This window comes from Triturus cristatus, chromosome 4_1 (genome assembly GCF_964204655.1).
Source record: "Triturus cristatus chromosome 4_1, aTriCri1.1, whole genome shotgun sequence".
Classification (NCBI taxonomy): Eukaryota; Metazoa; Chordata; class Amphibia; order Caudata; family Salamandridae; genus Triturus; species Triturus cristatus.
Window position 1 is genome coordinate 477,469,179 of NC_140585.1, and position 18,431 is coordinate 477,487,609.

Consider the following 18,431-nt stretch of genomic DNA (forward strand, 5'->3'; position numbering starts at 1 on the left):
ACTGGTCTGCTCCTGGCCGCACAGGTCACATGGCACGAGCACTGCATACTTCACAAATGGTACATGCCCGCCACACAGTACCAGGGCAGCAGAGAAGGACACCGACTAGTCGCCAATGTTGTGCTTGGGTGTTACGGCACTTAATTGTTGCCGCGACCACGCAGGAATATATCAGGGGCAGGTAGGCCCACGGCCCTAATTGAAAATAATGACACGGATGCAGGTTTGCCTTTTGTACTGCCATGGCCCGGGTCTCATCTTTTGGCCACGCCCAGCCGGGGAATATTTATTACATTTGCAAAACGTGGTGCAGCACAGACCACTACAACCACACACGCGGGGCTGCACTCTGTGACACCCCTGGTCCTGGAGTGGAACATGCTAATGCTGGCCGCTCCAGTTACATCACTGGAGCGACACCACACTCCCGACCATGTGTCTGACTATTGGAAAAGCAGCAAGGTGTATAAATTATCCAACGAAGGCTTGTTGAAATGAACACCTGGCTTCAAGGGCTTTGTTTCCTTGAAAACATCCCCAAAATGCTGTGGGCAGATTTGTATTGCAATGGACAGCCCATCCGACCTATAGTTGTAGTGTCCTTACACAAATCAGACAATGCCTACAAAACGCTGATTGACTACACTGTCTGAATGTGCATCGATATGTTGTTGGGTGTGTGGAGTGTGTGTTTTATGTGGCAGAGTGTGTAATGGTGACAATATGTCTTGCTAGACTGATAAAACTGCCTGTATCAAAATCTAAATAACACAAAATACAAACACAGAGCAGTACCATGTGTCCCCGTCTTGATATAGTAAAAGCTAAGGTTTATAATCACAGTCAATTTTTCTGCATGAAAATATAAATATATTGTAAGTTGCTAAAGATGGCATTGTTTTGGCTGTACCTTATAAAACTAACGTGTATTGACGTCTTATGTTTTTTAAATTTTACATAGGCATTCAAGTTTGAATGGCATCTCGAAAGCCCACTAGTGAAACTCTTGCTGACTCGCTCTCTTCAAAGTATTCGGGTGGCCCATCAGCTTTTTTGGTAAGAAAACTGTACAACATATTTTCTGTTTTTAATTGTAGTGGCATACTTACATATGTATAATGTGATTACATATGGTAGAGATTAAGGGCCTCATGTAGGTAGCATACCAGTTACCACTTCTAAAATACCGAACGTTACCGAATCGGTATTTTAGAAGTGGTAACTCGTATGTAGGTAATGAGTCGGTATTTTTTACCGATTCGTTACAATTCGGTAATTACCGAATCGGTATTTACCGATTCGGTAATGAGGCATACCTTCCCATTGATGGGAAGGTATGCCTCATTACCGAATCGGTAAATACCGATTCGGTAATGGGGGGAACACATGCAAGGGTGGCAGGGTGTCACATTGACACCCTGTTGCACCCCTGATTCGGCCATGTGTGCACATGTGGCACACATACATGCCCTAAGGGCATGTATGTATGCCACATTGCACACTGCTACGCGCTTCAAAATGCCCATACACATCCATTCATTATTTACCACCAACTATTAGTTGGTGGTAAATACCGACTCTTAAACACACCCACACACTCCCCCTACATCTCGATTTTGGTTTCGGAATTTACCGAATCGGTAAAATTACCGATTCGGAAAAGTTACCGATTCGGTAACATTACCGATTCGGTATTATTACCGAATCGGTAATTTTACCGATTCGGTAAATTCCGAAACCAAAAATTGTCCCCCTACATACCAGTAGCCAAAATACCGGTCGGTAACGGTATAATTACCGAAAATCGGCCGTTACCGACCGGTATTTGGCTACCTACATGAGGCCCTAAGTGCTGCACCCAAGCTCACATGTGACATGTTGATGTGAATGTAATTTGAGAAAGATTCATGTCACAGTGGTCAGAAAGAGGATTGTGAGTCAGCATGGTCGACAGTAGCAATATCAGAATAGTCTGTATAAGATTTTAATGCTGCCATCAAGTGAGGACTCTATTCTCACCATACCAGAGATAATTGTGATATTACACTTGTAAGGAACAGATTGTAATGTCACTATAGTCAGGTGGATATTTTAATTATAAAAGCTTGAAAAGCAATTTTGAGTAATGTCACAATAGTCAGGGGTGAAGTTGTGACTGAGAGTATTTTTTTATCTGTCTGAGGAATATATATGTAAATTAATGCTTATTATTTAGTAGTGTGCGTAAGAAATTTACTTTTTCCTTTTCTAATAAAAAAACCACTCATTTATTGAGTAATATTATTGGCTGCCATTGAATTATGACTACTAGCCCACACCACCTCCCCAGAGTTAGCCTTGAACTGCTCTGGTTTGCTACCCTGAGAGAGTCAAGTGCTACAATGAGGTGCCTGGTTACCAATAAGTTAAAATTGTGGACCTATTACTTGTACAGCCCAATTTCCTTCAGTAGCCAGATAACGTGGTAGCAAGTTATTCACCTCACACTTAGAATGCCCGCAAGGAAAAAACAGATTCACATAATAGCCAGACGCGACCTAACTGTCCTCTCTCCAGCCTGCATATTTCTGCTTTCAATCATCACTTCCTGTGCAAAATGCTCAAGAAATACCTTGCATGTGCTTGAGATAATTTTCTGTCACATTATGTTTAGACATGTGAATTTTCTTAGGCAAAAACTGTGGATTTTTATGGATTTGTAGGGAATGTCAGAGAAGAACTTTAATTTGATATTTTTTTTTGTTTTGTTATCATTTAATAATAGTAAGGCCCAATGCATTGACATCCATTATATCAACATCTGAAAATTAAGACCCTGAAAGGATTCAGATATATAGATTCAAATGCAATAGATAGCATGCAGATGTTTGCAGAAAGTGCAAAACCAACTGAACTATTCCTCATAAATTATAATTGTTACTTGTGACTTACATGTTATATAAGATTCTCTATTATAATTACATGAATAAACTGAGCTTTTACTAGACTCTATGGGGCAGATGTACGATCTTTTTTTGCAGTCGCAAACGGGAAATCAGCCCGTTTCCGACCGCAAAAAAGGGTCCTGGCATGTACAAATGCTATTTTGCGTGTCGGTGACTCACAAAATACAGTTTGTGACTCTCGCTATTAGGTAGCAGCGTCCCTTCCTAATAGCAAGTCACAATGTAATGCACCATTATTTTGTGACCACCTTTGCGGCCGCAAAACACTTGCAGTTTACCACCTACTTCAAGTAGGAGGTAAGCTACTCGTAAATGGGAAGGGGTCCCCAGGGGACCCTTTTCCTTTGTGAGTGTGTGTGGAAATATTTTCTAAGAGCAGGCAGTGATCCCAGGGACCACTGCCTTCCATTAAAAAATGAAACTGAAATGTTTCATTTTTCTTTCTTAAATGCATCCCGTTTTCCTTGAGGGAAAATGGGCTGCATTCAAAAAAGAAGAAAAATTCTTTATTAAAAAAGCAGTCACAGACATGGTGGTCTGCTGACCCCAACAGGCCACCATCCCTGTGAGTGCTGGCCATTCCTAATGGGGTCGCAAATAGCACCTGTCTCATGAATATTAATGAGGCAGGCAATTTGCGACCCCATTAGGATAGCTAACAATGTCTGAGACACTGTTGTGAATTGCATTTTGCGAGTTGCAAATTGCGAGTTACAAAGCGACGCAATTTGCGCGTCACAAAATGTAAGGGTCGTACATCTGGCCTTAACCTTGTTAAGGGAATTGCTATACAGGAGGCACATCGGCATTGCTACTAAGGGGGACTAGGGGTCTGCTCAACAAGATTGCCTCCGAAAAATGTATCTCTGCAACTGGAGTTTAGCATCCGTCAAAATCATCCTCTACACTTCACAGTGCTAGCTAATTGCACCTCAACATACGGCTGCAAATCCTGGTGGAAATCCTTTTGCACCCTATGACTTGCTTGTCTCTGGGAAATTCATTCTGAGACAGACATGTAAGGTTGAATTGTGCTAGTGCAGGGAATCCTGGGCTTCACACACCTCATATTGTTGAACATATATAATCCTAACATCGATGACCCCTCCAATTCAGAAATTAAATCCAAACTAATAGTAACTAACCAACACTCCCTAGTGTAGTTAAGTGATTTAAATGTTACCATATATCCAGAAATTATTAGCAAACACATTGACCCCCAACAACACAAACAGACCCGACTGGAACTAACGAAAAGCATACAACAGTTTGATCTAGTAGATATGTTTTGCAATACTATCCTACTGCCCAGGTGAATTCGTTCCAATCTGCTGTCACACCTCTTCATATAGATTGGTTTCATGTTTGGTTACTAGAGACTTATGGGCTGGGTGGAGTCCGTGATATATCTTCTAAGGATTCTGTCAGATCACTCACCTGTTCTTTTGACTCAACAATCTGGAATGTGTAACCCCAAACAGATCATGAAGGATGAGCCTGGAGGAATCATTGGAATCACCATTCAGTACATATTTTCCAGAGGACAAGGACTTTGTGGTGACATATGCCACCCTCTGGGAGGCATTCAAGGTTGTTATCTGAGGTAAATGCACATCAAAATCCCTTGGCATCCTCAACTTGCATAGGGGAGACCTTACTAAAATCGAAACTGAGATACATAGACTGGAACAGATGTACTTGGTGGATTTTGGTGTGGCAGTGCTGTGGGAGCTCAACTTCAAATAGCATGAAATTAATTAGACAACTGACAGAGAAGCTAAGTTTCTTGGAAAGTATTCTACAGCACAGAGATATTGAGAAGGTGAGCACCCAGGACATAACCTGGCTGGAGTTATCCATCCTCCCTCTGCAGCTACAGCCGCGATCCAGATTGAGACTCAAAATAGTGCAATGGTACACAGTCAATCAGAAAGTTTCCACGTAATTTTTGACTTCAACATCAACCCATAGCTAACTCAATCCCTAGTCACAGTGCATGTGAGAATGCATATCTCGATAGGGCAACATGGCATGGCTAGAGTTGAGCCAACAAGAACATCTCTGTACCCCCATTACATTACAAAAGATCAAAGTAGTGATCAAGATACTAAGGAATGGGTCACTGCTGGACAGGGACAGACTCTTAGTGGAGTTCTATAGAGAATACAAGGAAGAAATCACTCACTTCCAGTCGGAAGTGTATAATGAGTTCTTCGAATTGGGTAGTGTTAGACCTGGCATCCTTGGCGTGTGTTAGACCTGGCATCATTGGCATGAGTCTCTCCTCCATTTTTTTCATTTTGCCTCCTCTGTTTACGATGTTTTTGCTGGATTATTGCTTTGGGCACTGTGCCACTGCTGATCAGTGCCACAGTGCAAGTGCTCCCTATGCTAAATTGTTACGTTGATTGGTGTTACCATGATTGGCTTGGTTGACTTACTGTTCAGACCCTAGTCTAGTGCACTGCGCGTGCCAAGGGCGTGTAAGTTAACTGCTGCTGGTGGGCTTGCAGCACTGGTTGTGCCACCCACAGAAGCAGCGTGCAAAATGTGTCTCAGGCCTGCCACCGCGGCGCCTGCGTGCAGTCCCTGACTGCCATGTCGACTTGGTAAGGAAACCTACTTACCAGTCTCTAAACCTTCCCTTTGCCACATTTCAGACACCTCTATGGTAGGCCCTAGGGCAGGGTGCATTGTTGGTAAAAGGTAGGTCATGCCCTGATGTGTGTGGCATGACCTAATAGTGAATTACAGCCATTTTCGTTTTTCACTATTGAAGGGCTACCTGCCTCCAATAGGCCAGACTGGGCAGACTGATTATTAACTCCATTATAATCTATCTGACTCAGGGAGCATGGTAGCAAGTCGAGTTTAGTATCCCTGAACTCAGAATTTAATAACACACCCTTTAGGATGGATGGTTTTTAAATTCTATGTTTGAAAATAGCACTTTTAGAAAGTGGCTATTTTCTTGTCCAACTATCTACCGGTCTCTGCTGGTTTGGTGTGTGTGTCAGGGGCTGAGTGGCTCCAGAGGTCTGAGTGAGTCAGTGTGGGGTGAATGGGGCGTTTACACGTAGAGTGAGGGAAGAGTAGCCTGCCCTGCCTGACACAATACTGGCCCCGCCTCCTGCTGGGCGACTGATAGCCCTGCTCCTACCAGTGACAATACTGGCTCCGCCTCCTGCTGGGCGGCTGAGGACTCTGCCCTGCTCAGTGAATAGGCCAGGTGCCTCTGCCTAGCAACACCCACAACAAACCTGAGATGGTGGGAATCTCCCTGCTTGGACAAAGGGAACAAAGGGAAAAAGGGGTATAAGAGAAGGACCCCTGAACCAAGAACTCAGATCACTTCTGACAAGGAAACCTGTACCAAGGACAAGAAGCCTGCTGATCTAAGGACTTGCCTCCCCTTTCTGCCAGAGTGCTGTTTTGCTGTGGAGGAACCTGAAAGCTGCTTCTTTATTTTTGCCAAGGAACAAGGAGAGAGGAACTTGGTGTGTACTCTCTGAACACTTGCTAGAAAATCTCCAAGGACTGGAAGAGTGCCAGTCTCCTGTTGAAGTCACAGGGCCAAAGGACTTCCCCATCTACTGGATTGCTGAATTGCTGGAAAGTGTTGTTTCCAGTACACAAGGGAAAATCTGCAGTCTCGACGCCAGCAGCAACGCCAGTGAGCAGTGGGTATCGGCCCCGGCTCCAAGTGACCCCGTCTCGACGCCGGTATCGACGCCAGTGAGGAGTGAGTATCGGCTCTGCCTCCAAGCGACCCCGTCCCGACGCCGCTGCTGATCGCATCGACTCGACGCCCGTCTCGACGCCGTGAGCGCTGCTCCGGCCCGACATCCCTCGACGCCGCTGCGGATTGACCCGACTCCGAGGCACGATCGACGCCGACCTCGACGCCGACATCTCGACGCCGTGGATCATCGTTTTCTTCGTTTCTCAAGGTACTGTACTTGTGGGGTCTGTTGCAACTCCAGGCTCGACGTAGCGCTCCTCGCGGTCGACGCCGAACCTTGGGAATCTTGTAGACTCGACGTCGTGTGACTCCTGTGGGGGTTACGTTGTTGCCAAAGAACTGTGCAGAAGAATACTTTGCTAAAGAACTATTTGCCAAGAAGAAACCTTACTTGAACTATTATTTTTCCTTCCAAAGAGTATTTATTAAGACTGTGGTATATTTTTGTCGTTATTTGGTCTTGTGCTAAGCCTTATATAAAAATACTATTTTTATAATAACTTCTGTGTCGTGTCCATCTGTAGTGTATTCACTTTATTACTGTATGTGGTCATAAATGCTTAACACACTGCCTCTGAGATAAGCCTGTCTGCTCTGCCAAGCTACCAAGGGGGTAGCAGGGGTTATCTGAGTGTGTAATCCCCTTGCCCTGACTAGAGTTGGTCGGTCCCTATTTGTCAGAAGTGTATACCTCTGCCAACTAGAGACCGCCGGTTCTAACATTGGTGGCAGCGGTGGGATTTGAACTTTTGCATTTATGACTCATGTGCAGTGATTAGTGTACGCTACATAGTGAAAGCAGACCATAACGCAGCCACAGTCTGTTTGGTAGGATATTCTATTTTTGTTCTCCGCTTTCCTGGAGCTTATTTTCTTAAACACTGCCAGTTTTGACCATGGAGAATGCCGGAGCTACTACACCTGTGGAGAATGTTGTGGGGGAATTCGATAAGGAGAAGATAGATTCCTACACGCTAAAAGATCTAAAAGGATTTTGCAAGCAGTTTAAAGTTCCTACCACAGGTGTCTCCAAGAAAGAGGGCTTCCTCAAAGCGCTGAAGGCCTGGTTAGAGGCCAGAAATCCCTCTGATCCGGTGGTGGTACCGGAAGAGGAAGAAGAAGAGGAAGAGGAAGAGCCCACAGGTGGGCCAGTGTCATCTCCAGGCAGTAGTGCGTCCTCTAGGAGCCTTTCCCCCGAAGAATTAGAAGACAGGGAGAAGGAGAGGGGGTACAAGTTGGAAATGGCGAAACTTAAATTAGGAGGGCAGTTGGAATTAGAGAATGCAAGAAGCAAGAGAGAAGCTGAAATGGAGAGCAAAAGATTAGATTTTGAGAGAGAGAAATTAGCGTTTGAACGTGAGAAGATGGTGAGGGAGATGGAGCTTAAAACTAAGAGTTTAGAGTTGAATCCCTCTGGTGGCAGCACTCCATCCGTGCCTGCAGAAAGTAGGTTTTATTTTCCGAAAGATGTGATCAAGGATTACAGTAAGAATGAAGATATTAGCCAATGGTTTAAAGCATATGAGTTAGCATTGTTGGCCCACCGGGTCCCTGAGAAGGATTGGGGAACGGGGTTGTGGAGCCGCTTTACAAACGAGGGGAGAGATACCTTGTTGAGCCTTCCTGCTGAGGATAGGATGTCTTATACTCATATGAAAGATGCTTTAATGCTGAGATATGGCTTAACCCCAGAAAAGTACAGACAAACCTTTAGAGAATGTAAGAAGTTGCCTGGTACTACGTGGGTTGAATATGTGTCTTTTTTCTGCAGAACCATGGATGGTTGGATAAAGGGTAGCAAGGTTGATAGTTATGATGCTCTTTATGATTTGTTTGCTTGGGAGCACTTGTCTAATAACTGTTTTCCAGAGCTACGCCAGCACCTTGTTGACAGCAAGCTATCTAACCCAAGAAAACTTGCTGAGGAGGCGGACCGCTGGGTCAGTACCAGGGTCCACAAGGGTCCAGTGGGAGACTCAGCCAAGGGTGGGCAGGGTCCCCAGCAGAAGAGTGGGGGGGACAGGGGTAAACAGAGGGAGTTTCAGAAAGGGCCCCAAAGTAGTCCCCAAGGGAACCAAGGGAAGGGTTCCCAGCCTCCCCCTGTAAAGAAACCAGAGGCCCCGACAGGTAAACCTGTTCACAGGGGCCCCATGACCTGCTATGCCTGTAAGCAGGTGGGACACCGTTATTATGATCCCCAGTGTCCCATGAAGGATTCGAATGCACCGCCGCGTGCACCCCCTCGTCAGGTAGCGAGTGTAGCCCTGGGAGGGGAGGAGATGGGTGCCCCCGGTGGATGGGGTCCCGCAGAAATGTCCCTGGTCTCTTTAGGAGACGTGGAAATGGTCCCTCCAACCCCTCTGCCTAGTAACACTAAGAAATATAGGCAGTGGGTGACCATTAATGGCCATAGGGTGGAAGCTCTCAGAGACACCGGAGCGAGTGTGACAGCTGTCAAGTGTCACTTGGTGTCCAGAGAGCAGGTGGTCCCTCATGCATTCTACCCCGTTGTAGCTGCTGACAACTCACAGAGTAAGTGTGAGGTAGCTCAAGTTCCTTTTGAGTGGGGGGGGGTCTCAGGTACTCTTCAGGTTGCTGTGAGGCCCGCCATGCCTGTTGATTGTCTCTTGGGCAATGATTTGGAGGACTCCCCTTGGGCTAAGGTGGAGAGGAAATCGCATCTGGAAATGTTGGGTCTGCCTGAGTGGGTGTGTGCGACCACCCGGTCCATGTCAGTCAGTAAGGGTGTTGATGGGGGCCCGGAGCCTGAAAGTATGGCCCAGGTCCCAACCGTGAAGAGAAGAGGCAGGGGGCGCGGGAAACCGTCCCCCATCGTTCCCGCGGTCCAGGAGGGAGCAGACCCTGAGGGGGATGCCCTGGAACCGACAGGAGAACAAGTGGCCGAACTGGGAGACCTGCCCGAGCTGACCCATTGGCAGCAGGATGGTGGTCCCTCCAGGGAGGAATTTTGTGCCGAGCAGAAAGTGTGCCCTTCTCTTGTGGGTATGAGGCAGCAGGCCTCAGCCCAAACGACAGGTGATCAGTCAGGATCACATTGGGTCTACTGGGAGAACGACCTCCTGTATAGCGAGCCTAAGGCTGCTGAACCTGGGTCAGCCCGTGTGCTGGTGGTACCCCAGCGCTTCAGAGCCTTCCTACTGGGGTTGGCTCATGACGTTCCGTTAGCTGGACATCTGGGGCAGGACAAGACCTATGACAGGCTTGTCACCCATTTTTATTGGCCCCAGATGAGAAGGGATTCAGATATCCATTGTAGGACCTGTCAGACTTGCCAGGCAAGTGGGAAAAGTGGGCGGAAGCAGAAGGCTCCCCTCCAACCTTTTCCCGTCGTCAGTACCCCCTTTGAGCGAGTGGGAATTGACATTGTGGGGCCACTGGACCCCAAGACAGCCATGGGCAACAGGTTTATCCTGGTCTTGGTGGACCATGCCACCCGGTACCCGGAAGCCATCCCTCTCCGAACAGTGACGGCCCCCGTGGTGGGACGGGCACTGATGGGTGTTTTCTCCCGCATGGGGTTCCCCAGAGAGGTGGTGTCAGACCGGGGCACCAACTTCATTTCGAATTATATGAAGTCTCTGTGGAAGGAGTGTGGGGTAACCTACAAGTTTACCACTCCTTACCACCCTCAAGGTAATGGGCTGGTTGAGAGATTCAACCGGACCCTAAAAGGCATGATCATGGGTCTTGAAGAACCAATGAGGCGTAAATGGGACGTCCTCTTGCCATGCCTGCTGTTTGCTTACCGTGAGGTGCCACAGAAGTCTCTAGGGTTCAGCCCCTTTGAGCTTTTGTATGGTCACCCGGTAAGAGGACCTTTGAGTCTGGTCAAAGAAGGCTGGGAGCAATCTCCCAGGAAACCTCCCCAGGATGTATATAGTTACATGCTGGCCTTTAGGAACCAGACTCGGCGCTTCAGAGATCTTGCTCAGGCAAATCTGGAGGCCAGCCAGGAAGAGATGAAGCGGTGGTACGATCAGAATGCCACTCTGGTTGAGCTTCAACCTGGTCAGAAAGTTTGGGTCATGGCCCCTGTGGAACCTTGTGCGCTCAAGGACAGGTGGACTGGACCATTTGAGGTTGTGGAGAAGAAGAGCGATGTCACCTACTTGGTGGACTTGAAATCTCCCAGGAACCCCTTAAGGGTCCTGCATGTCAACCGGTTAAAGCCCCACTTAGAAAGGTCCGAAGTGGGCATGCTCCTTGCCACAGATGCTGGGATGGAGGAGGAGAGTGAGCCTCTTCCTGACCTCCTGTGTGCAAAAGAAAAAGATGGGTCAGTGGATGGTGTTGTCCTCTCTGACACACTGACCCCTGAGCAGCAGCAAGATTGTCGCCATCTGTTGGTACAATTCCCTGATCTGTTCTCCTTAATCCCTGGTGTCACTCAGTGGTGTGTCCATGATGTGGACACCGGGGACAGCACTCCTGTGAGGCACAAGGCCTACAGGGTGACTGACAAGGTCAGAGCATACATCAAGGAGGAGGTCTCCAAGATGTTTGCCTTAGGGGTGGTTGAGTCCTCTAGCAGTCCTTGGGCCAGCCCAGTGGTCTTGGTCCCAAAGGCTGCAGCACCTGGTGCTTCACCAGAACTTCGGTTCTGTGTGGATTACCGAGGACTCAATTCGGTCACCAAGACTGACGCGCACCCCATCCCCAGAGCTGATGAGCTCATCGATCGGTTGGGGGCTGCCCGGTACCTTAGTACGTTTGATCTAACGTCTGGGTACTGGCAGATCGCCTTGACTGATGGGGCAAAAGAGAGGTCTGCATTCTCCACCCCAGATGGGCACTACCAGTTCCGTGTGATGCCCTTTGGGATGAAGAATGCCCCTGCCACATTCCAGAGGTTGGTTAACCAGGTATTGGCCGGGCTGGAAGATTTCAGCGCCGCCTACCTGGACGATATAGCAGTGTTCAGCGCCAGCTGGGAGGAACACTTGCGCCACCTCCAGGAAGTGTTGTTGGCCCTGCGCAGAGCAGGCCTCACAATCAAGGCTAGTAAGTGCCAGATTGGGCAGGGTTCAGTGGTGTACTTGGGGCACCAAGTAGGGAGCGGCAAGGTGGCCCCCCTGCAACCCAAGATAGATACCATCCTGGCTTGGGAACCGCCCAAAACCCAGACTCAGGTGAGAGCCTTCTTGGGTCTCACGGGTTACTACAGGAGGTTCGTCAAGGGGTATGGCAACATTGTGCACCCCTTGACCTCGCTGACTTCCAGGAAGCAGCCGAGACTTGTGATCTGGACTGACGCCTGTCAGAAAGCCTTTGACACCCTGAAAACTGCAATGTGTACAGCACCGGTCCTCCAGGCACCCGACTTTTCAAAAGAATTCATTGTCCAGACGGACGCTTCAGAGCATGGTGTGGGGGCTGTTCTAGCACAGATGAATGAGGAGGGCCGAGACTTACCTGTAGCCTTCATCAGCCGGAGGTTACTTCCCAGGGAACAAAGGTGGAGTGCGATAGAGCGTGAGGCATTTGCTGTGGTCTGGGCGCTGAAGAAGCTAAGACCCTACTTGTTTGGGTCTCACTTCCGGGTTCAGACGGACCACAGGCCCCTCAGATGGTTAATGCAGATGAGGGGTGAGAACCCAAAGCTGTTGAGGTGGTCCATTTCCCTACAGGGGATGGACTTTACGGTGGAACACCGCCCTGGTACAGATCACGCCAATGCTGATGGTCTGTCCAGATTTTTCCGCCTTAGTGATGAGGACTCCCTGGGTGAAGGGTAGTTCTCCCCACATTTCAGCTGGAGGGGACACGTGTTAGACCTGGCATCATTGGCATGAGTCTCTCCTCCATTTTTTTCATTTTGCCTCCTCTGTTTACGATGTTTTTGCTGGATTATTGCTTTGGGCACTGTGCCACTGCTGATCAGTGCCACAGTGCAAGTGCTCCCTATGCTAAATTGTTACGTTGATTGGTGTTACCATGATTGGCTTGGTTGACTTACTGTTCAGACCCTAGTCTAGTGCACTGCGCGTGCCAAGGGCGTGTAAGTTAACTGCTGCTGGTGGGCTTGCAGCACTGGTTGTGCCACCCACAGAAGCAGCGTGCAAAATGTGTCTCAGGCCTGCCACCGCGGCGCCTGCGTGCAGTCCCTGACTGCCATGTCGACTTGGTAAGGAAACCTACTTACCAGTCTCTAAACCTTCCCTTTGCCACATTTCAGACACCTCTATGGTAGGCCCTAGGGCAGGGTGCATTGTTGGTAAAAGGTAGGTCATGCCCTGATGTGTGTGGCATGACCTAATAGTGAATTACAGCCATTTTCGTTTTTCACTATTGAAGGGCTACCTGCCTCCAATAGGCCAGACTGGGCAGACTGATTATTAACTCCATTATAATCTATCTGACTCAGGGAGCATGGTAGCAAGTCGAGTTTAGTATCCCTGAACTCAGAATTTAATAACACACCCTTTAGGATGGATGGTTTTTAAATTCTATGTTTGAAAATAGCACTTTTAGAAAGTGGCTATTTTCTTGTCCAACTATCTACCGGTCTCTGCTGGTTTGGTGTGTGTGTCAGGGGCTGAGTGGCTCCAGAGGTCTGAGTGAGTCAGTGTGGGGTGAATGGGGCGTTTACACGTAGAGTGAGGGAAGAGTAGCCTGCCCTGCCTGACACAATACTGGCCCCGCCTCCTGCTGGGCGACTGATAGCCCTGCTCCTACCAGTGACAATACTGGCTCCGCCTCCTGCTGGGCGGCTGAGGACTCTGCCCTGCTCAGTGAATAGGCCAGGTGCCTCTGCCTAGCAACACCCACAACAAACCTGAGATGGTGGGAATCTCCCTGCTTGGACAAAGGGAACAAAGGGAAAAAGGGGTATAAGAGAAGGACCCCTGAACCAAGAACTCAGATCACTTCTGACAAGGAAACCTGTACCAAGGACAAGAAGCCTGCTGATCTAAGGACTTGCCTCCCCTTTCTGCCAGAGTGCTGTTTTGCTGTGGAGGAACCTGAAAGCTGCTTCTTTATTTTTGCCAAGGAACAAGGAGAGAGGAACTTGGTGTGTACTCTCTGAACACTTGCTAGAAAATCTCCAAGGACTGGAAGAGTGCCAGTCTCCTGTTGAAGTCACAGGGCCAAAGGACTTCCCCATCTACTGGATTGCTGAATTGCTGGAAAGTGTTGTTTCCAGTACACAAGGGAAAATCTGCAGTCTCGACGCCAGCAGCAACGCCAGTGAGCAGTGGGTATCGGCCCCGGCTCCAAGTGACCCCGTCTCGACGCCGGTATCGACGCCAGTGAGGAGTGAGTATCGGCTCTGCCTCCAAGCGACCCCGTCCCGACGCCGCTGCTGATCGCATCGACTCGACGCCCGTCTCGACGCCGTGAGCGCTGCTCCGGCCCGACATCCCTCGACGCCGCTGCGGATTGACCCGACTCCGAGGCACGATCGACGCCGACCTCGACGCCGACATCTCGACGCCGTGGATCATCGTTTTCTTCGTTTCTCAAGGTACTGTACTTGTGGGGTCTGTTGCAACTCCAGGCTCGACGTAGCGCTCCTCGCGGTCGACGCCGAACCTTGGGAATCTTGTAGACTCGACGTCGTGTGACTCCTGTGGGGGTTACGTTGTTGCCAAAGAACTGTGCAGAAGAATACTTTGCTAAAGAACTATTTGCCAAGAAGAAACCTTACTTGAACTATTATTTTTCCTTCCAAAGAGTATTTATTAAGACTGTGGTATATTTTTGTCGTTATTTGGTCTTGTGCTAAGCCTTATATAAAAATACTATTTTTATAATAACTTCTGTGTCGTGTCCATCTGTAGTGTATTCACTTTATTACTGTATGTGGTCATAAATGCTTAACACACTGCCTCTGAGATAAGCCTGTCTGCTCTGCCAAGCTACCAAGGGGGTAGCAGGGGTTATCTGAGTGTGTAATCCCCTTGCCCTGACTAGAGTTGGTCGGTCCCTATTTGTCAGAAGTGTATACCTCTGCCAACTAGAGACCGCCGGTTCTAACAGCGTGGTTTTGTCCTGTGTTTTTGCCTATGCCTCCTGTGTTTTTTCTGTGTACTGGACTTTGTTTTTGCTGGTCTAATTGCTTTGGGCTCTTTGCCACTGCTAAGCAGTGCCAAAGTGCAAGTGCTCCCTCTGTAAGTTGTAAATATATATATGGATTGATGTTTCCATGATTTGCTTGTGTGACTTACTACTAAGTCCCTAGTCCAATGCAGTGTGTATGCCCAGGGCCTGTAAGTCAAATGCCGCTAGTGGGCCTGCAGCACTGGTTGTGCCACCCACACAAGCAGACTTGCAAAAGGTTCTCAGACCTGCCACTGCAGTGTCTGTGCACAGTCTGGTACTGCCATGTTGACCTGGCAGGTGCATCCACTTGCCAGACCCTAACCTTCCCTTTTCTTACATGTGAGTCACCCCTATGGTAGGTCCAAGGTACCCCTGTGGGCAGGGTGCAGAATATGTTAAAGGTAGGACATGTCCTGATGTGTGTAACATGTCCTGATAGTGAACTACAGTGAATTTCGTTTTTCACTATTGAAAGGCTGTCTGTCCCATAGAATAGAATGGGACTGTATTGATAACATCTTATAAAAATAACTTCCCATTGGGAGAAGATAGAAAGGTGAAGTTTAGTATGCCTGAACTCAGACTATAAGGATGCATCTTTTAGTATGGATGATTTTTACATTCTGTGTTTAAAAATACCACTTTTAGAAATGGGGAATTTTCTTGTTTAGCCATCCTGTGTGCCTCTGGTGGTTTGTGGATTGAATGTCTGACTTTGGAGTGACAGCGGCTGAGGTATGTGCATTCACTGTAGACAGCCACTGGGGGGGGGGGGGGGGGGTTGATGTGTGTCCTGCCTTTCCTGGATGAGCCAGGGCTGGGCTGAATAGACCTGGGCTGCATTTAGAGTAGGGGAGGATATTTCTTTTGACCTAAATGGGCCTTGTCTGCCTTACACAATGCTGCCTACACCTCCTGCCAGGAAACTGGACCAAAAAGGACATAACTGGGTTTGACAGAGCCTAAAGCCTCTCTGCCACAAGAGAACAAAGTAAAATGGAATATAAATATTGGGGCCCAGACCCCAGAACTTTAGAATACTTCTGGACGCAAGAGGTACCTCTGCTAAGGAGAAGAGTTCGGAAAGCTGAAGGAGAGTACTGCCCTTTTGCTGTGTGCTGTCTGGGGTTGGCCTGCAATGGCTGTTTCTGCCAAGGAGAGCATGAAGACTTTCCTCTGTATCCTGCTTGAAGAAGATCTCCAAGGGATTGAGTAGAGCGTGCCTCCTGTTCGGAAGTCTCAGGGACACAAAGACTTCACCACCAGCTCCCCTGACCTTCCTTCCTTCACCACACGCCGAATCCCATGGAACATTCTCTGAAGTCTGAGATCACTGCACCAATTCCTATGCAGGCCCTGCTGAGCAGCTGGAGAGACAAATGCAGTGCCATTGCAGACGCATGGAGAACCAACGCATCACACCGGGGGGGCAATTCTACAAGAACGCTGGGGTCACAGTAAGAAACTGATGCATCACTTACCCGCACAGTAAGAAACCGACGCATCGCCTCCCCTTCAGTAAGGAACCACCCCTTTGTGGCAGAAGGAACCGACACATCATCTCCCCTGGAGTGAGGAATCGACGCATCAGCTTCCCTAGGCATAAGGAACCAACGCATCACCTTTCCTGCGGCTGTTTTTGTTTGATTGTGACGCATCCAAGATACTTTGTGTTTAAAGTTTTGCATCTATAGTTTGCTATGGACAGAACTGTTGTTCTAAGGATTACATTTTAATTACTGTATTGTGGATTTCTGTCATTTTGGTCTTGTCTGGTTTAGATAAAAGTTTCGTATTTTTCTAAATTTGTGTGGTGTCCATTTGTAGTGTTTCACTGTATTACTGTATGTGTCCACAAATGCTTTACACACTGCCTCTGAGTTGAGCCTGTTTGCTCGTACCAAGCTACCAAGGGGGTGAGCAGGGGTTATTTTAGAAGCGTATCCCCCTTGCCCTGACTAGGAAGAAGGGTTTCTACTTGGACAAAGGTGCAAACCATTGCCAACTAGAGACCCACATTTCAAACAGGTAGCCTCCCTCTAACCATGCATAAAGGTATTGCCCTGCTGAAACCTGCTAAGATGCCACATGCCGGCAAGTCCTAAAGGCCACTTTCTTTCATAAATATTGTGCAAAAGTACTAGTTAAAATCATTGCAAACAGAATGCTCCCCATGTTACACGCGCTGGTCCATTTGACCAATCTGACTTGATTTCTGTCAGATCAACGTCAGACAATTTCCATACACTTTTTACCATCACACACCAAACAGAGCCTCAACTTGAGGTGGGGCAGAGTTCTTGGATGCATCCAAAGCCTTTGATTCCATTGAATGGACATTTTTGCTTACAGTGCTTGACCCAGTGGGAATATGTAGAGCTTTGCAGAAATGGTAATCCCTCTTGTACACAGCTCCCACACCAGAAAAAAAGTAACCAGTCTACACTTTGCACCAATACTTACACAAAGGTGACAAAGCTGGGATAGCTACTGTCTACCATTCACTTTGCCTTCTCAATAAAGCTGTTGGCTTGTATATTATGGGTTTCATCATGATAGAGGCATTTGGTTTGGGTCCCTCAGGATTATCCTTTCGTTGTATTCAGACGATATCCTTTCAATAGTAAAATACCCCCTACTTAACCTCGATCCAGTTGTTGAGGAAATAATTACCTTTGTCAGGTCAGACCTTAACATCAACTGGTCTAAATATTTCCTGATGCTACTAACCAGGATCACCAAGGTCCCAGAGGTACAGCATCCTTTGAAGTCACAGATAGACCTGGTCTGCTACTTAATCATTCAGTTCCACTGGGATTGACATACTCATGTTTAAAAATTATGGAAAATCCATGTCCAACATAGCTGGGATGCTGGAGAGGTGGATTAACCTACCACTAACAGGAGCAGAGTTAGTGCACTGATGAAGATGGTCATCCTTCTGAGGTTGCTTTACCATTTTCAGAATATCAACCTCAACAAAGACTTCTTCATTCAACTGGATTGCCCAAAAGTCTCTAATGCCTTTTAGGAGTTTCCCGCTAGCTTGGACTGTTAATGGCTCCCCCCAATCAAGATTGTGTATTGGGCCTAGACAGTAAACAATAGGACCTGGGTATAGCTTGGAGAGTACTCCTGTCTAGATAGGTGAGGGCAGAGCCATTCACTGCCCCACCTACATATTAAAGAACAGCCTCCAGTACATACACAAAGGAACCTGACACTAACATTTTGACACTCTGGACTTCTTGGAGCCTTGGCCGGGAAGGGGAGAACTTTCCATAATCAGCCTGGAAGATTCTCCCTCTTCAAACACTGCACGAGTAATACATATTAGACCTCCGGAGCCACTCTTCAGTAAACTCCTATACCTATGGATATTACAGAAGAAGGACTGCCTTGTATAACAGAGGACTGACCTGCCACTTGAGGCTTACCGTGTTTTCCAGAGAACTGCCCTGTTGCTTGAGGCTTGCCGTGTTCAACAGAGGATTTTCCTGTGGCTTGAGGCCTGCTTTGTTTTTCAGAGGACTGCCCTGCTGATTAAGACCGGATGTCTACAAGTGGCGCTTTGGGCTTTTAGTTGCTAAACTTATCTAAAACTATTATTTAATATATCTGGCTCTATTGATTGTATTCTCTATTGTTCTAAATTGGTTTGGGAATTTTCTTTAATACTG

At 47.7% G+C, this 18,431-nt stretch overlaps 1 protein-coding gene across 11 annotated transcripts in view; it reads left to right on the forward strand.

The window, feature by feature from the left end:
- PIK3C2G (phosphatidylinositol-4-phosphate 3-kinase catalytic subunit type 2 gamma) overlaps positions 1-18,431 on the forward strand; it is a 2,048,585-nt gene that overhangs the window by 1,395,622 nt on the left and 634,532 nt on the right. For all 11 annotated transcript variants that reach the window (XM_085652678.1, XM_085652687.1, XM_085652677.1 and 8 more), the window contains one exon: positions 962-1,056. In XM_085652678.1, coding sequence (XP_085508804.1) covers positions 962-1,056 — 95 coding nt within the window. The remainder of the gene's footprint in view (positions 1-961; positions 1,057-18,431) is intronic.